The sequence below is a fragment of the Neovison vison genome, chromosome 2 (genome assembly GCF_020171115.1).
Source record: "Neovison vison isolate M4711 chromosome 2, ASM_NN_V1, whole genome shotgun sequence".
Lineage (NCBI taxonomy): Eukaryota > Metazoa > Chordata > Mammalia > Carnivora > Mustelidae > Neogale > Neogale vison.
Window position 1 is genome coordinate 36328422 of NC_058092.1, and position 16296 is coordinate 36344717.

General features: G+C 52.9%; 1 protein-coding gene across 7 annotated transcripts in view; it reads left to right on the top strand.

Moving 5' to 3' along the window:
- The window catches only part of MAST2 (microtubule associated serine/threonine kinase 2), a 199311-nt gene that overhangs the window by 181343 nt on the left and 1672 nt on the right, over nt 1-16296 (top strand). For 5 of the 7 annotated variants that reach the window (XM_044238133.1, XM_044238127.1, XM_044238129.1 and 2 more), the window contains 18 exons: nt 4434-4535; nt 5344-5476; nt 6278-6339; nt 6607-6692; nt 7150-7358; nt 8399-8537; nt 10444-10576; nt 11334-11499; nt 12018-12119; nt 12355-12477; nt 12654-12763; nt 13089-13243; nt 13489-13772; nt 13881-14078; nt 14700-14923; nt 15111-15233; nt 15652-15788; nt 15903-16096. In XM_044238133.1, coding sequence (XP_044094068.1) covers nt 4434-4535; nt 5344-5476; nt 6278-6339; nt 6607-6692; nt 7150-7358; nt 8399-8537; nt 10444-10576; nt 11334-11499; nt 12018-12119; nt 12355-12477; nt 12654-12763; nt 13089-13243; nt 13489-13772; nt 13881-14078; nt 14700-14923; nt 15111-15233; nt 15652-15788; nt 15903-16096 — 2680 coding nt within the window. The remainder of the gene's footprint in view (nt 1-4433; nt 4536-5343; nt 5477-6277; nt 6340-6606; nt 6693-7149; nt 7359-8398; nt 8538-10443; nt 10577-11333; nt 11500-12017; nt 12120-12354; nt 12478-12653; nt 12764-13088; nt 13244-13488; nt 13773-13880; nt 14079-14699; nt 14924-15110; nt 15234-15651; nt 15789-15902; nt 16097-16296) is intronic. The other 2 variants (XM_044238128.1, XM_044238130.1) reach the window with 1 other exon arrangement.

Consider the following 16296-nt stretch of genomic DNA (forward strand, 5'->3'; position numbering starts at 1 on the left):
AGAATCCCAAGCATACTCTGTGCTGAGTATGAGCCTGACACAGGACTCAATCCTAGGACCCCAAGATCATGATCTGCGCCAAATCCAAGAGTCTGACACTCAACTGACTGAGCCACCCAGGTGCCCCAAGCAGTGAGTTCTCACCCGATGCTTCCTGCTCCAGGGTTTGCTTTCCTCTTCGCCTCTATAGTAAGGCGTCCATTGCCTTCTCCCCTCAAATCACATTTGCCTCGTATTACACCAGTGGGGTACAGTGGGGAGAACATGTGCCCCTTCATGTACTAGAGTATTTCCTAATTCAGACCCCTATTACCTCCAGGCACTTGACCTTGCTCTGGTGTCCTAACAACTGAGCTGAGAACCCAGAGCTCTTGAGGACTTCAGTGTGTTAGTCCAGAAATTAGGAGCGAGGAGTTGTTTGTTTTGTTTTTAATTAGGAAACAGTTGAATCTAGAGAAAACATGACTAAAGATGGCCATGATTATTGCTGTCACATATGAAAGATTTCTCATACATAATAGGTAGCAGATTGTTCCCTGTCCTCTAAAAGGCCTGTTAACCCAGTGGGCAAGAGTCACAGTGAGGAAAGTTTTGATTTAATAGATGAAAAAGTGCTTCCTTCTACAAAAATGCACTTTTTTCCCCTGATTTCAAGAATAATGCTTAAATTCAAATCTTGTAAAAGTATGATTTGAGCACACTAAATTCACATGCAAATCCCTGGCAGCTCTTTGTTTCTGTTCAAGAGTAACTTTCTGACAGTGGATAAGAATCCAGGACTGTGGCCTTAGGTAAAGGATCTAGCCGGAGTGACTTCCCCGGTTGCTTGTATATCTAAGATTGATCTTCTGAAATGCTAAAGTCAGAGCCTTGCCCAAAGCCTTCAGGCATTTTCCGAGACTCGTGACCCCATACCCCATACCCCATACCCCACACCCCACCCCACCCCCACCCTGCCCTGGGAGTAGGTTGTGCAGTAAGAGCACTGAATACAGAGCCAATGCATTCATCCATTCCCTGATGTGCTGGATCCTGGGGATGCGTAAAAAAGCTCGTTCCCTGTTCCAGCTCAAGGAATTTGCTGTCGAGTGGCCCATCAACAAGTGGAAAGAACACCTATCATTTATTGGAGTGTACTGTGTGCTGACACCATCCTGAGCCCTCTACATGAATTATCTCACTTTTATGTATTATAGTGATTGTGACTGAGGAGCACTGAATAGTCGAGGTCCGTTCTGAGCACAGTTCTGCATGGAAGGTTTGCGAAAAGTTGAGTCTTGACGTGTAGGTAGGAGTTCACCAGACTTAGGAAAATGTTTTTTGTTGTTCTTTTTTCCTTTTTTGTTTTCTGTGAAATTTATCATTTCCACATTAAAAAATTTTTTGAGAAGTATTTTCTTTTTTAACTACATAATGCCCATAGTAGACCACCATCATAAGTCATTAACATGTGAATTTTGAATTAAAAAAGCTACAGAGCCCAAGTTATATACAAATATCTTAGGCAATAATATTTACAAACCTGTGTACAACAAAGCAAATGTAAATAGTAAATGTAACATGAGAGTAATCAAAGGATTCCCGGGAACAACCACTTAGGGTCAGTCTGCCCACCAGGAGCTGGTGAGCCAGCCTCTGGAATCCAGCCTCTTGTGTACAGAGGAACTAGGTACATTCCAGAAATCACAGATGAAGTAGTTTGGTACGACTAGGTGAGGGATGCCTGCAGGGAAAAGTTGGTGGATGAATTTGAAGAGTCAGAATGGGAGAGGTTGGTCGGAGGGGCAAAGGCTGAAGTGTATCTATGAGGAACTTGGGTCTTATCACAAAGGCAATGGGGAAATTACTGAATGGTTTTAATTTGGAAAATGGCAGGTTAGATTTACATTGGAAATAAAATCACTATATTGACGGAGCACTCAGTGCATACTAGGCAATACATGATCTCATTTAATTTAATGTAATCTTCGCACCACCACCAAATCCACAGATGAGGGAAACCCAAGCTTTTAGAAGAGGCTGGGTGAGCCCAGTGTAACTCTTTTCTTAACAGCTAGAACCTAAACCCAGGTTTGTCTTATTTCAGAGACTGAGCTCATCTCTTCAAACACTCCATCAACAAACACTGACATCCTCTATGTAAGAGGCCCTGTGCTGGCCTTAGCACGTAGGGGAAGAAAAGGAGCCCCGGTCTCATGGGGCTCTGCCGTGTAGCTGGAGGGACAGACAGCTAGACCTGTGGTACCATGTGATATGTGCAACAGAACAGAGAAAGGGGAGCAGTTACTTCTGGTTCTTGTGTGTTTGGTGAGGGGTGGGGCACAGCCAGAGAACCTAGATGAAGATTCACAGTTGATATTTGGGCTAAATCTTAAAAGAATAAAACTCATTTATTCTATTCACCAAGTGCCCAGCGTCTCTCTTCATATCATAACCAATTTTTTTTTAAATAGTCCTCATTTGCTATTATTCTTTCCTAACGACCTGTTCGCTGCTTGGTCTTCTGCCTTCTACTCTCCCTTCCCACCATTCCTCTAAAACTGTTTTCAGGCAAAATTCACCAAGGAACAAATCAACCAATTGCCGAATAGATCCTGTGGCCTCTTCCCATCCACATCTGTCTTCACAACTCCGCAGAGCTCTGCGCCATGAATACCTCTCCCGGCCCCTCTGCCCCACTGGGGGTCCTAACACTGTTCTCTCCAGGCTTACAGTCTTGCTGCCCCTTTACGAGTTCCTACTCCACCCAGCTCTTCAATGCTGGTGTTCGTGTTGGAAGAGCACACGATTCTTGATCTCAGGGTTATAAATTCGAGCCCATATTGGATGAGAGATTACCTAAAAAAAACCAAAACACCTTTTTTTTTTAAAAGTATTAAATGCTGGTGCTCTGCATGGCAACACCCTGTGTATCGGTTCTCCTCCTCCTTTCTTCATGCTCTCCTTGACAGCTTCACTTCCTTCTGTGTCTCCCATTGTCGCCCCTACACTGAGCCCACCCACCTGACTGCATCCCTCCCTCCCTGTTCTCTTTAGCTCCAGATCCGTGTTGCTAGCTGCTTCAGAAAGAGGACTCCACTTTGGCTTGGCAGATTGGTTAGTATTCTTCCGTTGCAAGGAGTAGCGAGCCAGCTCAGAGTAGTTTAAGCAGGAAGGGAAACTAATTATCAAGATGAAAAGCGTGGGGGTTCAAGAATTGAAGACAGGAATACAACTGGGTCCTGAGGGACCAAAACCAGAAACCAGAAGCTGGGGGAAGCTCAGGAAGTGGTCACTGTGCTCTCATGCCATTTTCCTCTGTGTCTTTGGTAGATGCAGTCATCCCTTTTCACCCAGCAGTAGATTATACAGTCCTGCCATGCTGATATTAACAGTTGTCTTTCCATCCATTTTTTTTTAAAGATTTTATTTGTTTATTTGACAGAGATCGCAAGTAGACAGAGAGGCAGGGAGAGAGAGAGGGAAGCAGGCTCCCTGCTGAGCAAAGAGCCTGATGTGGGACTCGATCCCAGGATCCTGGGATCATGACCTGAGCCGAAGGCAGCGGCTTAACCCACTGAGCCACCCAGGCGCCCCTTTCCATCCATTTTTAAATTCACAGGAGTCATCCACACTGGTCAGCTCCTGGAGGTGGGCTGGAAGGGGCAGCCACACAATCCAGGTGTAGCTGCTAGATGTCAGAGCCGTTTCCTTAAAAAGAAAGGCTCCTGGGCTGGGTAGATACCCAAGGAAGTATCTAGTATAGGTTAGTTTAGGCAACTCTGCACGTGCAAAACAGAGCTTTTCCACCCGCCCTTACCCGAACTACTTACCTTCTAATATTTATTTTATTTGTGGGTTCGCTGAAATGCCCCTGAACTTGTAGCTGCATTTCCCTTCTCTTCTTGCTACTTCTAGCCCCCAGGTCTACTCAGTCCTCTACCGCAGAAATGGCCCCAGGCTGTGTCTTTCTCTCCATTCTTCCTGTTGGGTTTTCTGGCTTTCTCATGCATGTTACTGCAGTCGCCCCTTCATGGATTTTTTCCCCCTTTTCGGCTTGCACTCTTCCATGCACTGTTCACACCACAGCCAGAGTGATCTTTCTAAAATGATATTGGTTCTCCTCCCTCCTGCTTTGAAGTCTTTCTGTTCCTGACATTCTGCCTGGTTTGGGAAGTGAACAGTGAAAGCTCCCATGAGAGTTGCCCCTTGAGCTGGGGTCTGGATGGAGGAACAGGTAAAGGCACGTGTCTCTGTGACATTCTGTGGTGTCCTGTAGTGCCCTAGAGCTCCCTGTCACGGTGCACTGGCTTTCTCTTACGTCTTCATTTTACAGAAGTCTCTATACCACCCCACCGTTTCTCCCCAGAGCCAGCTCTGCCCAGCCCTGGCCAGCATCAGCCCCGCCATGCTGTGCCAGTGGATTGCTTCACCAACCTTTGTCTTCCCTACAGGCTCACGAGCGCTCAGAGAGTTCAGAAGTGGCTTTTGTGATGCAGCTGGTGAAGAAGCTGATGATTGTCATTGCCCGCCCAGCTCGACTCCTGGAATGCCTGGTGAGCGCACTCCCGGGAAGGCTGGGAGGGGGTGGGGCATGGAGCGGAAGTATCCTACTACCAGCAAAACTGCGGTAGTCCTTATTTAATATGATCTGCCAATGTGGGGGCCCAGACGAGTTCTGTGAGGAAAATGGCTGCTCCTGAGGAGTATTAGTCTGGCCCCCTCATGGCCAGCAGGCCCCAGGTGGTCAGGTCTGGGCGGTCAGGAGCACGGACCAGTTCCCTTGGCATAGGTCGAGTCCTTCACTTCACCATACCCAGCACTTTACTGAGCACCTACTTTAGGATAGGTGCTGGGGACACAGACACGAACAAAGCAGAGTCCCTGATCCTGAGGGCTCCCTCTGTCATGCAGTTAAGTCTCTTAGTGCCTCCGATGGGACAGGACTGCTGTACTGTCCTCAATGGTTCTCCAGCCCCTAGCACACAGGGGGTGCCGGTAAATATCTGAAGGCAGGTGTACATGTGTGTGTGTGTGTGTGTGTGTGTGTGTGTGTGTGTTTGTGGCTGGCAGGAGGCTCCGGACCAGGTCAACAGGCTGAGCTATCAAGAAAACAAAAGGTCTGGTTCTTATTGTCGGGAAGACAGCATATACTTAGGCTGTCCAGTCTGGAGCTGACCTGGAAGACGGCTTTGTCCCCATTCTTATGATCCCTGAATCATGAAGCTTCTGGGCATTCGGGGGCAAGGGTGTCTGATCACAAAGAAAAGGTCCTTTTCATCATGCTTGGGGCATGTGCTGTCAACATCAAAGAGGCCTTCCCTTGTAGCCCTCACCACTGACTGCCTCTCTCCCCTGGTGCAGGAGTTTGACCCTGAAGAGTTCTACCACCTGTTAGAAGCAGCCGAGGGCCATGCCAAAGAGGGACAAGGGATTAAATGTGACATTCCCCGCTACATCGTTAGTCAACTGGGCCTCACACGGGATCCCCTAGAGGGTGAGCATGCTGCCTCGTGGCTGCAGACACACCCCACAGCCAACAAGTTCTAACGGCAGGGAAGCCACTTGAAGAAGAGGCTTAGATTGGACATGGACACAACACAGCGCCAGGGGCCTCGGGGCTGTCGGAGGAACCCCATTTTCTCTGTCATGGTGCAGCTCCTCCTTCAGACTGGTTTACACATCCACCTGGTATAACCCAACCCGGATTGCCATGAGCCCCGCTGGGTTGGATTTAGAACATAAGGTCAAAAGAGGTCAACCGCAAAGGACCACAATTGCATTTTCAAAAATGGCCACCTCCTGTGCATGCTTACCTCCCCTTCTGCCACCTTACTGGCCCTTCTGTGACTTCAGTGGGTGCTTGAGCAGATCTCTCCATTCTCCAGGGTTCAACTATGTTCCCACAGGAACCCTGGGCTTCTAAGTCCCTGATCTCTTTTCATCCACCTTCCCTGCTTCCCAACCTCACCGGTGGAGTGGGATACGGACCGATAGCCCCACATTTGGCTCTATTTTCCAGGAATTGTCCTAAATTTGAAGTAAGCTTTTTAAAATTTGCCAGGCCTTGTGAATGGCACTGGGCTTCTAGAAATAGGAGTGGCACTATTATTTGGCAGACAGGTCCAAAAACTGTGACTGCTCTGGGGAGAGAGCCACAGGACCAGATTTGCACCCAGCCTGAGGCAGGAGATCCGGATGCCCACCTTGTACGTGCCACTGTGTGCTCTGAGGGGACTGTCGGGATGTCTGACATCGCTGTGCACACATTTCTCTTGTGCCCTTGCTTTGTTTCCAGAAATGGCCCAGTTGAGCAGCTATGACAGTCCTGATACTCCAGAGACAGATGATTCAGTGGAGGTAAAGACCTTGAGTTCCTGCCCCAATCCCAGAGGCTGGGCCCTCTGAAGCAGAGGGCGCAAGTCCTCTTGGAGAGGACATCTGAGGGCAGGATGGGGAGTGGATGGTTGCACCCGCTCTCTCCGAAGTCACTCAGTTCCTGCATTAGGAAGCTTGAGTGGGGCTGTACAAGGACTAAGAGCTGAGTGGATGCCGGGCCTCCAGCTTCCCCAAGCACCTGGGCGCTAAGGAGCATGCTTGCCTCCTGCCTTTGCTCTTGTCTTCCAGGGCCGTGGGGCATCTCTGACATCTAAAAAGACACCCACTGAAGAGGACTTCGAAACTATTAAGCTCATCAGCAATGGCGCCTATGGGTAAAGGCGGGGGTGAGGTGTGGCCAAGACTGGAGCTGAGTCAGCCCTTGGGCTCTTCCTTCTAGAACTGTATGATACCGGTCCTCTGGGTGGCAGTTGCCTCAGGATAGGCCCTCTCCCTCCCCAAAGCCTCATGGAGAGACAGGAGTTCAGTTTCCTCTGACATCTGGCGTTGTTCCTTTCCCAGACAAGGTCCCCGCTCCTCTTGGTATCAGTCCTCTAGCTTCGCTCTGGGGAAGGGTTGAACTGTGTCCTCGGGACTTCGTGTATTGGGAAATTGAAGAGTTCTGTGGGTAGGAGGCCCAGATCCTTCTCATCAATAAGGACACCCCTGCTCCTTTGGTCTGTGCATTTATAAAGTGGGATAGGAGGCAGTTTGGATGCCCCGCTCTGGGCGGTAGGGAGCACAGCCCAGGTGCTGAGGGCCCATGGGAGATGGGATGGGTTGTGTTTCCAGAGCTGTATTTCTGGTGCGGCATAAGTCCACCCGGCAGCGTTTTGCCATGAAGAAGGTCAACAAGCAGAACTTGATCCTTCGGAACCAGATCCAGCAGGCCTTCGTGGAGCGTGACATACTGACTTTTGCCGAGAACCCCTTTGTGGTCAGCATGTTCTGCTCCTTTGAGACCAAGCGCCACCTGTGCATGGTGATGGAGTATGTTGAAGGTACTGGGGGAGAGGTGGCCTGGCATGGAGGCCGAGGCACTGTATGAGGCCTGGCCCGGAGCTGCAACCAGCCGCGTTAGATAGGGGTGACATTTCAGGGCCCAGTTTCCCAATCTCGTTGGCACTGGTTTCTGCCTTAGGGTCTCAGAGACAGTTCGGCCACGTGGCTGGGCCACATGGTGGGCACAAGGCTCCCTGCCCCACCCAGGGAGAGGCTTTCGGGATAGTAACTGCCGTGAGGCTGTCCATGTCAGGTGCAAAGATAGGCTTTTGGGGACAGGATGCATCAACCCGACAGCTGTAGAAGCCTCTGCCCCAAAGCCTGGATGCTGTCTACGGCTGGCCCAGGCGGGAACAAAGAGGGAGCAGAGCCACGCAAGCCCAGGGTGGCATGCGGGAGGGAGGAATGCCACTGTCCTGATGGATGGCTTGTGAAGGGGACATCCCTTGAAGGGGACACACCACACAAAATACTCTGGGGATGGAGTCGAAGAGCATCACAGGGCCCCCTGGGGGAGAGACGACCGCTTTCTCAGTGACCTTCACTCTTCCCTTCACACTGCTGGGTGCAGCTTCCAGAGATACTTGGCCTAAGTCTTGAAGTTGAAACTGAACAAAACTCTCCTTTTAATTCAGGGAGTAGTGCTGGGAGTTTACAATGTTGCCTTATTCAAAAACCAAAGGATAGCCAACAGGAAGGACATAAGTGGACAAACGCTGGAGGCTCAGTCAGATGTGTTTGTGACATGCAGGACCCCCACCCGGAAATACATCGCTCCCCCCTGCCAGTCCCCTCACAGGCATGAAGGCCCAGCTTCCTACCCTCCCTGGCCTGAAGAGTGGCTGTGACAGCCGTTGGCAGACTCACTTCTGCCTGCGACTCCCCACATTCTGTTTGCCCCCCTGTCCCAGCACCGGAAGAGCGAGACTCCCGGTCTCTAGCCCCACGGGAGTCCCCGAGGCCTCAGAGACCGGAAGCCTGAGACCACCCTGAGTAGGGAACTGGGTCCTTCCTTCAGAGTGTCCTGGGCTTGTTGCAGGAGGAGACTGCGCCACCCTGCTGAAGAACATCGGGGCCCTGCCTGTGGACATGGTGCGCCTGTACTTTGCGGAGACGGTGCTGGCCCTGGAGTACTTGCACAACTACGGCATCGTGCACCGGGACCTCAAGCCTGACAAGTACGCCCACGCTCTGGGGCCCTAGTCCGAGGTCTCCCTCTTGGGTCTCTAAATAAGTGAAGGCAGACACAGCGTATTTGAATCTGTCCCAGAATGGCTGCTTGAAAACAGTTCTCGTGCGGGTGTCTGTCCAGGCCTAGCTCTCTGGCCCCTGACCGCCGCAGATGCAAAGCCTGTTGCCTGCGAGTCTGGCCGGGGCTTCGTAAGGCCTCAGTGACATGTAAAAGCCCCTGAAGACCTCTGCTAAAGAAACCAAGCAGGAGAGAGTTGGCACCATCTAGGAGATGGCTGAAGGAGTGTTCTGACATTTACTGATGTGTCTGGGCCAAGCACTATAATCTGGGCTGTAAGGCAGTCCCTGACCTACAGAACTTTAGTGTGGGAAACAGCTGTCTGCCTACAGGCTCCTTCTCAGAAGGCATTAGTTAGGTGGGGAAAGGTGGGGGAAGCTTTCTAAAGCCAGGAAGCAGGATTTGCAAAAGGCACACAGGCATGAGAGGCTGCAAGCTGGGAACTACCTTAGTACACTGCACGGAGACGGGGATGCTTGACTGGTCAGAGTGGTAAGGGATGAGACCAGAGAGAGAGGCAGGGAGTAGATCATCAGGGATCTTTTTGTTAGGTTTGGGTTTTATTGTCAATGGTCCTAGCGAGTCTTCAAAGGGCCTATTAGCCAGAGGTGTGATAGAATGACACGCTCAGATTTTGATTTAGGCTTAGCAAGATCACTCTGCCAACGGAAAGATGGTGAGGCTTCTGCAGGAGACCAGGCCAAGCCAGCCGCGCCTGCAGGGTACAGAAGAGAGGGGAAACTGTTAGGATGTAGAAAGGAAACCAAAATGTGGGGGTGGGCATGGGTGTGGGAGAGGAAAAGGGAGCAGGAATCTGGGATATTTTCCAGATTTCCAGCTCAGGACTAGTGCATGAGGAGAAGCCTCTGTCATGGAAAGTGGCTGTGACACTAGACAGACCAGAGTTCAAATGACCACTTGTTAACTCGACGAGCTTGGATCCGTTAATGAAACCTCCGAGCCTCTTTGTTCCTCCCCCTTTAAAATGTGGATAATCATACCTACTTTGTTTCTTTAGTTACTCTGTTGTAAGGCCTTTTAGAAGCCAGAATATAAATAATAAGGTACTTATCACAGAGCTCCGAGGTAACAAATCATTTTCTGCAAAGAGGATCCATTAGGAGGCGTGGCTCTTTTTTAGACAGGTCGAGTTCACAGTGCTGTAAGACCTCTGGCCTTTAAAAGGCCTAGAGCTTTTAAAGGAAGTCAAGATGCTGATTTGGGAATAATATTTGGGAAGATGCTGATTTGGGAATAATAGAATAAAGGAGTGGCAGGGTGAAGCCTTTGTTATGAAATGAAATGACTCAGGCAGAGTATGTGACTAGAGAAGAAAGAGACCATTTTCTGTGAAGTGAAATCTCTGGTTTCTCCCAACTAGCTCTCCTTTAAAACCAGCTGTGGACATGGCACACGATTCTGTGCCCCTTTCCCCTCTCCCTGAGCCTGGGTGTGGTGAGACACCCAGGTGAGGAGAGGGGGCTGGGTATGGCGAGAGCTGTGGGCTAAGGCTAATTGCTCTGTGGAAGCAAGTCTGTCCCTCAGCTAGCTGCTACCTGCCCCCAGCAGAGAATATGGTTTGAGGGCAGCAAACGGTAATGAGTTGGGTGAATGGGCAAAAGGCAGGTGAGTTGCTTGTGCAGAATGCAGAACTCACAAAGCCAGAGATACCTTTTCTTTCACAACTAACTGCCTGTCTCCCTCCTGAAGCTACCCTGCTTAAGTCCCACAGGAAGCCTATAAAAACCTGAGTGGGAAAATTGGGCGTATACTAAAATCAGCACTCTTGGAAAACCAGGAAATAACCCCATACTTTTGTGTCTCTGACTTCCCAGCCTCCTGATTACATCCATGGGACACATCAAGCTTACTGACTTTGGCCTTTCTAAAATTGGCCTCATGAGCCTGACAACAAACTTGTACGAGGGCCACATTGAGAAGGATGCCCGGGAGTTCCTAGACAAGCAGGTAAGGAAGGATGTTTGAGACCTTGGGGGTTGAGGTCCAGACTTCAGAATATGGGGTGAGGGGCCATATACTCAACCCCGTGGCTACATGTTAAGACTGGGAACTCCTCTATCTTTTCCGACTTTTGGTTCTAGAGAGGCATTGAGATAAGGTAGCACATTTGGAAAATGGCCTCAAGAATCATAAGGGACATAAAATCCAAAATCATCTTCCTTGGAGTTTGGAGAAAATAGGTCACATAACCATTGTTACTCTAAGAGACTAACATGAGATGAGTCCTGATCCTCCTAGCCTCAGTCAAGGGCAAGGCCCTTCTGGAGTCTGTTGTTCTTGGAGCACAGCTCGAAGTTTCCACTGGGCTGTGACCCAGCGTCCTGAGAGTAGCCTCTGGATGTTTCCTGATTTGACAGTTCAGATGGTAACTGTCCACAAGTCCCTGCAGTAGTCATGTGACTGTAGGGACAGTCCTCTGAGAGACTGGAGGGTAGAGGCCAGTTTGGGAACTGGATGCCATAAAGAGGTGTTGAGGGCTCAGGGGGCGGTTTTCTAGGCTAGAATTACATGTTTAACTGGGAGGTATTCCACCGGCAGTTCCAGCTCTAATACTCTGGGTTCCTATTGACCTTGCTCTTTAACCGAAGGAAGCGGAGTCGTCATTCAGAGACTTCTCCAGGAGTGGGAACATCCCCACCCCTTCAGCCGTGATGCCAGTGAGCTGCCTCAGGACGCTGAGCCAGCCTGGCTTCTCTGTGCCCAGGTCTGCGGGACCCCGGAGTACATCGCGCCTGAAGTGATCCTGCGTCAGGGCTATGGAAAGCCAGTGGACTGGTGGGCCATGGGCATAATCCTGTATGAGTTCCTGGTGGGTTGCGTCCCTTTCTTTGGAGATACTCCGGAGGAGCTCTTTGGGCAAGTGATCAGTGGTAGGTACCGTCACCCTGGTACACTAGGGTGACAGAGTCTGGACCCACAAATACGATTTATGCATTCACCTGTGAGGCTTATGTTGTAACTTCACGTGTGTGTGTGTGTGTGTGCGCGCGCGCACGCGTGTTCACGTGCATACTGTCACCCAGGGCTTGTTCTGTTTGTGTCACCCCGTGTGTGGGCATGAGTGTGCCTGTGGTGTGTGTGTCTGTGAGTACACTAGTGTCTGAAGTGTCGAGTCAGGCTGAGCTAGAGCTTCAGGGCAGGGGAAGTCCTGGATCACAGGATGGGACATGGTGAGTGGATGTGAGACACACCCCCTCCAGGAGGACAGGAACCTATAGAACTTAAGGAGCTGGGCCCCAGGCAAGGTTTTCATGGGCTCTGGACTGGACCCTCTGTGGCTCCCTCCCCATCTCTTATCCTAGAACCCTCCTCTGTATCTCCCCACTCTGCCTGCAGCCTCTGAGACCCCGCTGTAAGCCCCTCCTTCCCTCTTTCCCCCACTCTACAGATGAGATCGTGTGGCCTGAGGGGGATGATGCTCTGCCGCCTGATGCCCAGGACCTCACCTCCAAACTGCTCCATCAGAACCCTCTGGAGAGACTGGGCACAGGTAGGACAGGGCCACCTGACCTTTCTCACAGCTTGCAAGAGAGTGGTTGAGTCCACTCACCCAGGAAGCTTGGGCTGGCCCTGAGCCTGCCCTGCTCCTGTAAGCGCGGGAAGAGAGGTGCTGGAGTGGAGGCCTTCAGGACCGGCCTCCTGAGGGCTGGGTTCTCACTGGACTTGCTGGTCGGGACCCCACACAGCTCAACCCGCGCCCTGGCGCACGCCCTTCCTGTCCACAGGCAGCGCCTCTGAGGTGAAGCAGCATTCCTTCTTTACCGGTCTGGACTGGACAGGACTTCTTCGCCAGAAGGCTGAGTTTATTCCCCAGCTGGAGTCAGAGGATGATACCAGCTACTTTGACAGTAAGGCCGTGGGGATGGGGAGGAGTGGGGAATCCTGTCTGCTTGCCCAGAGACGCCTGTGCACCCTGAACTTGGCATCAGGAGCAACTTCTTCAGGCCCTCTGAGGTCTGATAAGGGTCAGAAGGAGGCACTACCGGGGGCCTCTCACGGGAACCGTCCCGTGTGTCTGGTCCAGCCCGCTCAGAGCGCTACCACCATGTGGACTCAGAGGACGAGGAAGAAGTGAGTGAGGATGGCTGCCTGGAGATCCGCCAGTTCTCTTCATGCTCTCCAAGGTTCAGCAAGGTGCGACGCGGCAGGCCCAGGCTGGGCAGAGCAGGAGGGCTGGGACAAGAGGGCCTGTCAGGGGCTGTGGCTGGGGCCGGTGGGGGGAGCAGGTGATGGGGCCGGCCCTACGAAAAGGGGGAGAAAGGGCTGGGCCTGCATATAACAGAGACTGCAAGAAGCGCTCCAGGCCCTGACGGTGGGATTGCGGCTTCCTCCAGTATGCCCCTGGCATGGAAGAGGAAAGGGCAGGACTCGTTCCAGTTCCTGGGCTTCGGATGCCAAGGACACTTTGGGGCGGTGTGGCTGTTGGGGCCTGTCCCCAGCAGAGACTCTGTGCCCACAGGTGTACAGTAGTATGGAGCGTCTGTCACTGCTCGAGGAGCGCCGGGCACCACCCCCCACCAAGCGCAGCCTGAGCGAGGAGAAGGACGACCGCTCTGACGGCCTGGCAGGGCTGAAGGGCCGAGACCGGAGCTGGGTGATTGGCTCCCCTGAGATGTGAGCACCCAGAACTCCCCCTAGTGTGGGCGGCACAGCCACCCATCCGTTGTTTCCAATCATGGACGAGATTCAGATGCGGGATGGAGTGCTGGGGGCAGTGAGGGGGCATCACAAGCATGGCTTCCAGGGGACTGTCCAAGGGAAGAAGTTCTGGGACTTATAAGCCTTGTGGGCCCCTAAGGAAGCCTGGGCCAGAGGAGGGAGACCGCCTGCCTGTCTCACCTGGGCCTCATATCTCACAGATTGCGGAAGCGGCTGTCGGTGTCTGAGTCGTCCCACACGGAGAGCGACTCAAGCCCTCCACTGACAGTGCGACGCCGCTGCTCAGGCCTCCTGGATGCCCCCCGCTTCCCTGAGGGCCCTGAGGAGGCCAGCAGCACCCCCAGGAGACAGCAGCAGGAGGGGACATGGCTCCTGACACCCCCTTCTGGAGAAGGTGTATCTGGGCCTGCCCCTGAACGTCCAGTGGAGCGGCGGCTAAAGCTAGACGAGGAGCCCTTTGGCCAGAGCTGCGGTTCCAGCCCAGGTGTGGCCCAGCAGGCAGCCCGAGGGCCCGGCCTGGAGGCTGCTGCCCGCAGGCCGGGTGGGGAGGCTCGGCAGCATTGCAGGTCTCACTGCTCACTTGGGCCCACAGCTGTGGAGACTCCAGGAGGCCGTGGGACCCCACAGCTGACTGAGGGAGCCACAGCCAAGGCCATCAGTGACCTGGCAGTACGCAGGGCCCGCCACCGGCTGCTCTCGGGGGACTCTGTGGAAAAGCGCACCACTCGTCCCATCAACAAAGTGATCAAGTCTGCCTCCGCCACGACCCTGTCCCTCCTCATTCCTGCAGGTAGGGCTCCCGGGGAACTAGGCTAAAACTCACAGGAAGGGCCTTGGAATCTGTGTGAGTCTGTGGCAGGGGTCTGTATGTGGCCGGTACGTCTGTACGTTGTGTATGAGGAGCAGGTATCCGAGAGCTGTGTGCCACGGCTGCCCCGTTACAGGAGGTCTGTGTGTGCACTGGTGTCAGGTAGCGCATGCATGTGCCACAGGGCAAGATGGCACCGTGTAACAAGGGCCAGCTCTGAGGCAGAGCGCTCACGTTCAAGTCCTTGTTCCATCACCAAATAGCTCCCAACCGTGACAAAGTTGCTTAATCTCTCTGAGCCTCAAGTTCCTCGTCAAAAACTAGTGGTAGCTCGCAGAGTAACTGGGATGTTTGAATCACAATTGCCCTACGGCCCCTGGTGGATACAAATACGAGTGAAGTATGAGCAGTGCGAGCTGCTCCTGTGAAGGCTCTGGGCACATGAGGAGCTTTGCTGCTCCATGTCTGTGGGAGAGACGTCCCTGGGCTTAGGCTCTGCCTGTGACTACAGCTGCCTGGGATTAGCAGCCTAGATGGGGCTGGGCTGGGAGCATGGCCAGGCGGCTCCTCTGACCTGCTCAGTCCTGTTTTTTCCTTCTCCAGAACACACCTCTTCTCCACTGGCCAGCCCTATGTCCCCACATTCCCAGTCATCCAATCCATCATCCAGGGATTCTTCTCCAAGCAGGGACTTCTTGCCAGCTCTCAGCAGCTCAAGGCCCCCCATCATCATCCACCGAGCCGGCAAGAAGTATGGCTTCACCCTGCGGGCCATCCGTGTCTACATGGGTGACTCGGACGTCTACACCGTGCACCACATGGTGTGGGTATGTATGGGCATCCAGACCTGTTGTTTCCCAGTTTCATCGTCCCCTCACCAGGGCCTATCCCTATCTATCTCTGCTTCTGTGCCACACTATCCTCAGGGGTCCAAGGAGGGTGGGTAACAGCAGAACCAGGCCCCATACTTCATGCTCAGGCTCCAGGCTGAGGACTGTTATCTTCCTGGGGCAGCACGTGGAGGATGGAGGTCCAGCCAGTGAGGCGGGGCTTCGTCAGGGGGACCTCATCACTCATGTCAACGGGGAGCCTGTGCATGGGCTCGTGCATACAGAAGTGGTGGAGCTCATCCTGAAGGTTAGTGCTGGGTGTGCTGCTTCTGTGGTCCCTGAACGACTCCGGCCTTGTGAGTCTGTGACTGGCCATAGCGGGGTGGGAAAGTTGGGCACATGTGGCACTGAGAACGGAGGCACCCAGGGTGGTGGGTTTTCACTGGAAGGCAACGTCCTTACTGACCAAGGCCCAGGGATCCTTCTGAGCCATGGATAGGACTGAAGAACAAGACATATGAACCTCTTCTCTACCTTTTCGACCCCAAAGTGCCCAGGCTCCAGTTGGAGCCATTTCCTAATCTGTGAAGAGGGAATAAAGGCCTGCGGTTCAGACTTGTTAACCGGGGCAAAAGCTAGAGCTGTGGTGTCGCCACGCCTGAGGGTATGGGTGGGAGCAAGGACATGCTCACTACCTGAGCCTGGGTTCACGCTCTGTTCCTCAGAGCGGAAACAAGGTATCTATTTCAACGACGCCCTTGGAGAACACATCCATCAAAGTGGGGCCAGCTCGGAAGGGCAGCTACAAGGCCAAGATGGCCCGAAGGAGTAAGCGGAGCCGGGGCAAAGATGGCCAAGAAAGGTGAGCCAGACTGAGCCACCTGGATGGCCAGCATGTGCTGGGGGTCCTGGCCACTGGGCCTAGTACATGCTATGTCCTGTGCCCCAACTCAGCCCTTAACCCTTGTTTCTGCAGCAGAAAGAGGAGCTCCCTGTTCCGGAAGATCACCAAGCAGGCATCCCTGCTTCACACCAGCCGCAGCCTTTCCTCCCTTAACCGATCCTTATCGTCAGGGGAGAGCGGGCCAGGCTCTCCCACACACAGCCACAGCCTTTCCCCCCGATCGCCCACTCAGGGCTACCGGGTGACTCCGGATGCTGTGCATTCAGGTATGACGTGGTGTCTGCAGATCGCAGAGACAGCCCCCTGGGAGGTAGGAAAGAGCCTAGGCGCTCTGTGCTTCTCTGTGGCCCCATTCTGAAACCCATTCACTCTACCCCCGATAGACCCAGCAGTCGTGGGGAGGAGGGTTCGGGGGTGAAGAGTGACTTTATTTCTGTAGCTTGGGCTCTGGATCACTGGTGGGGTC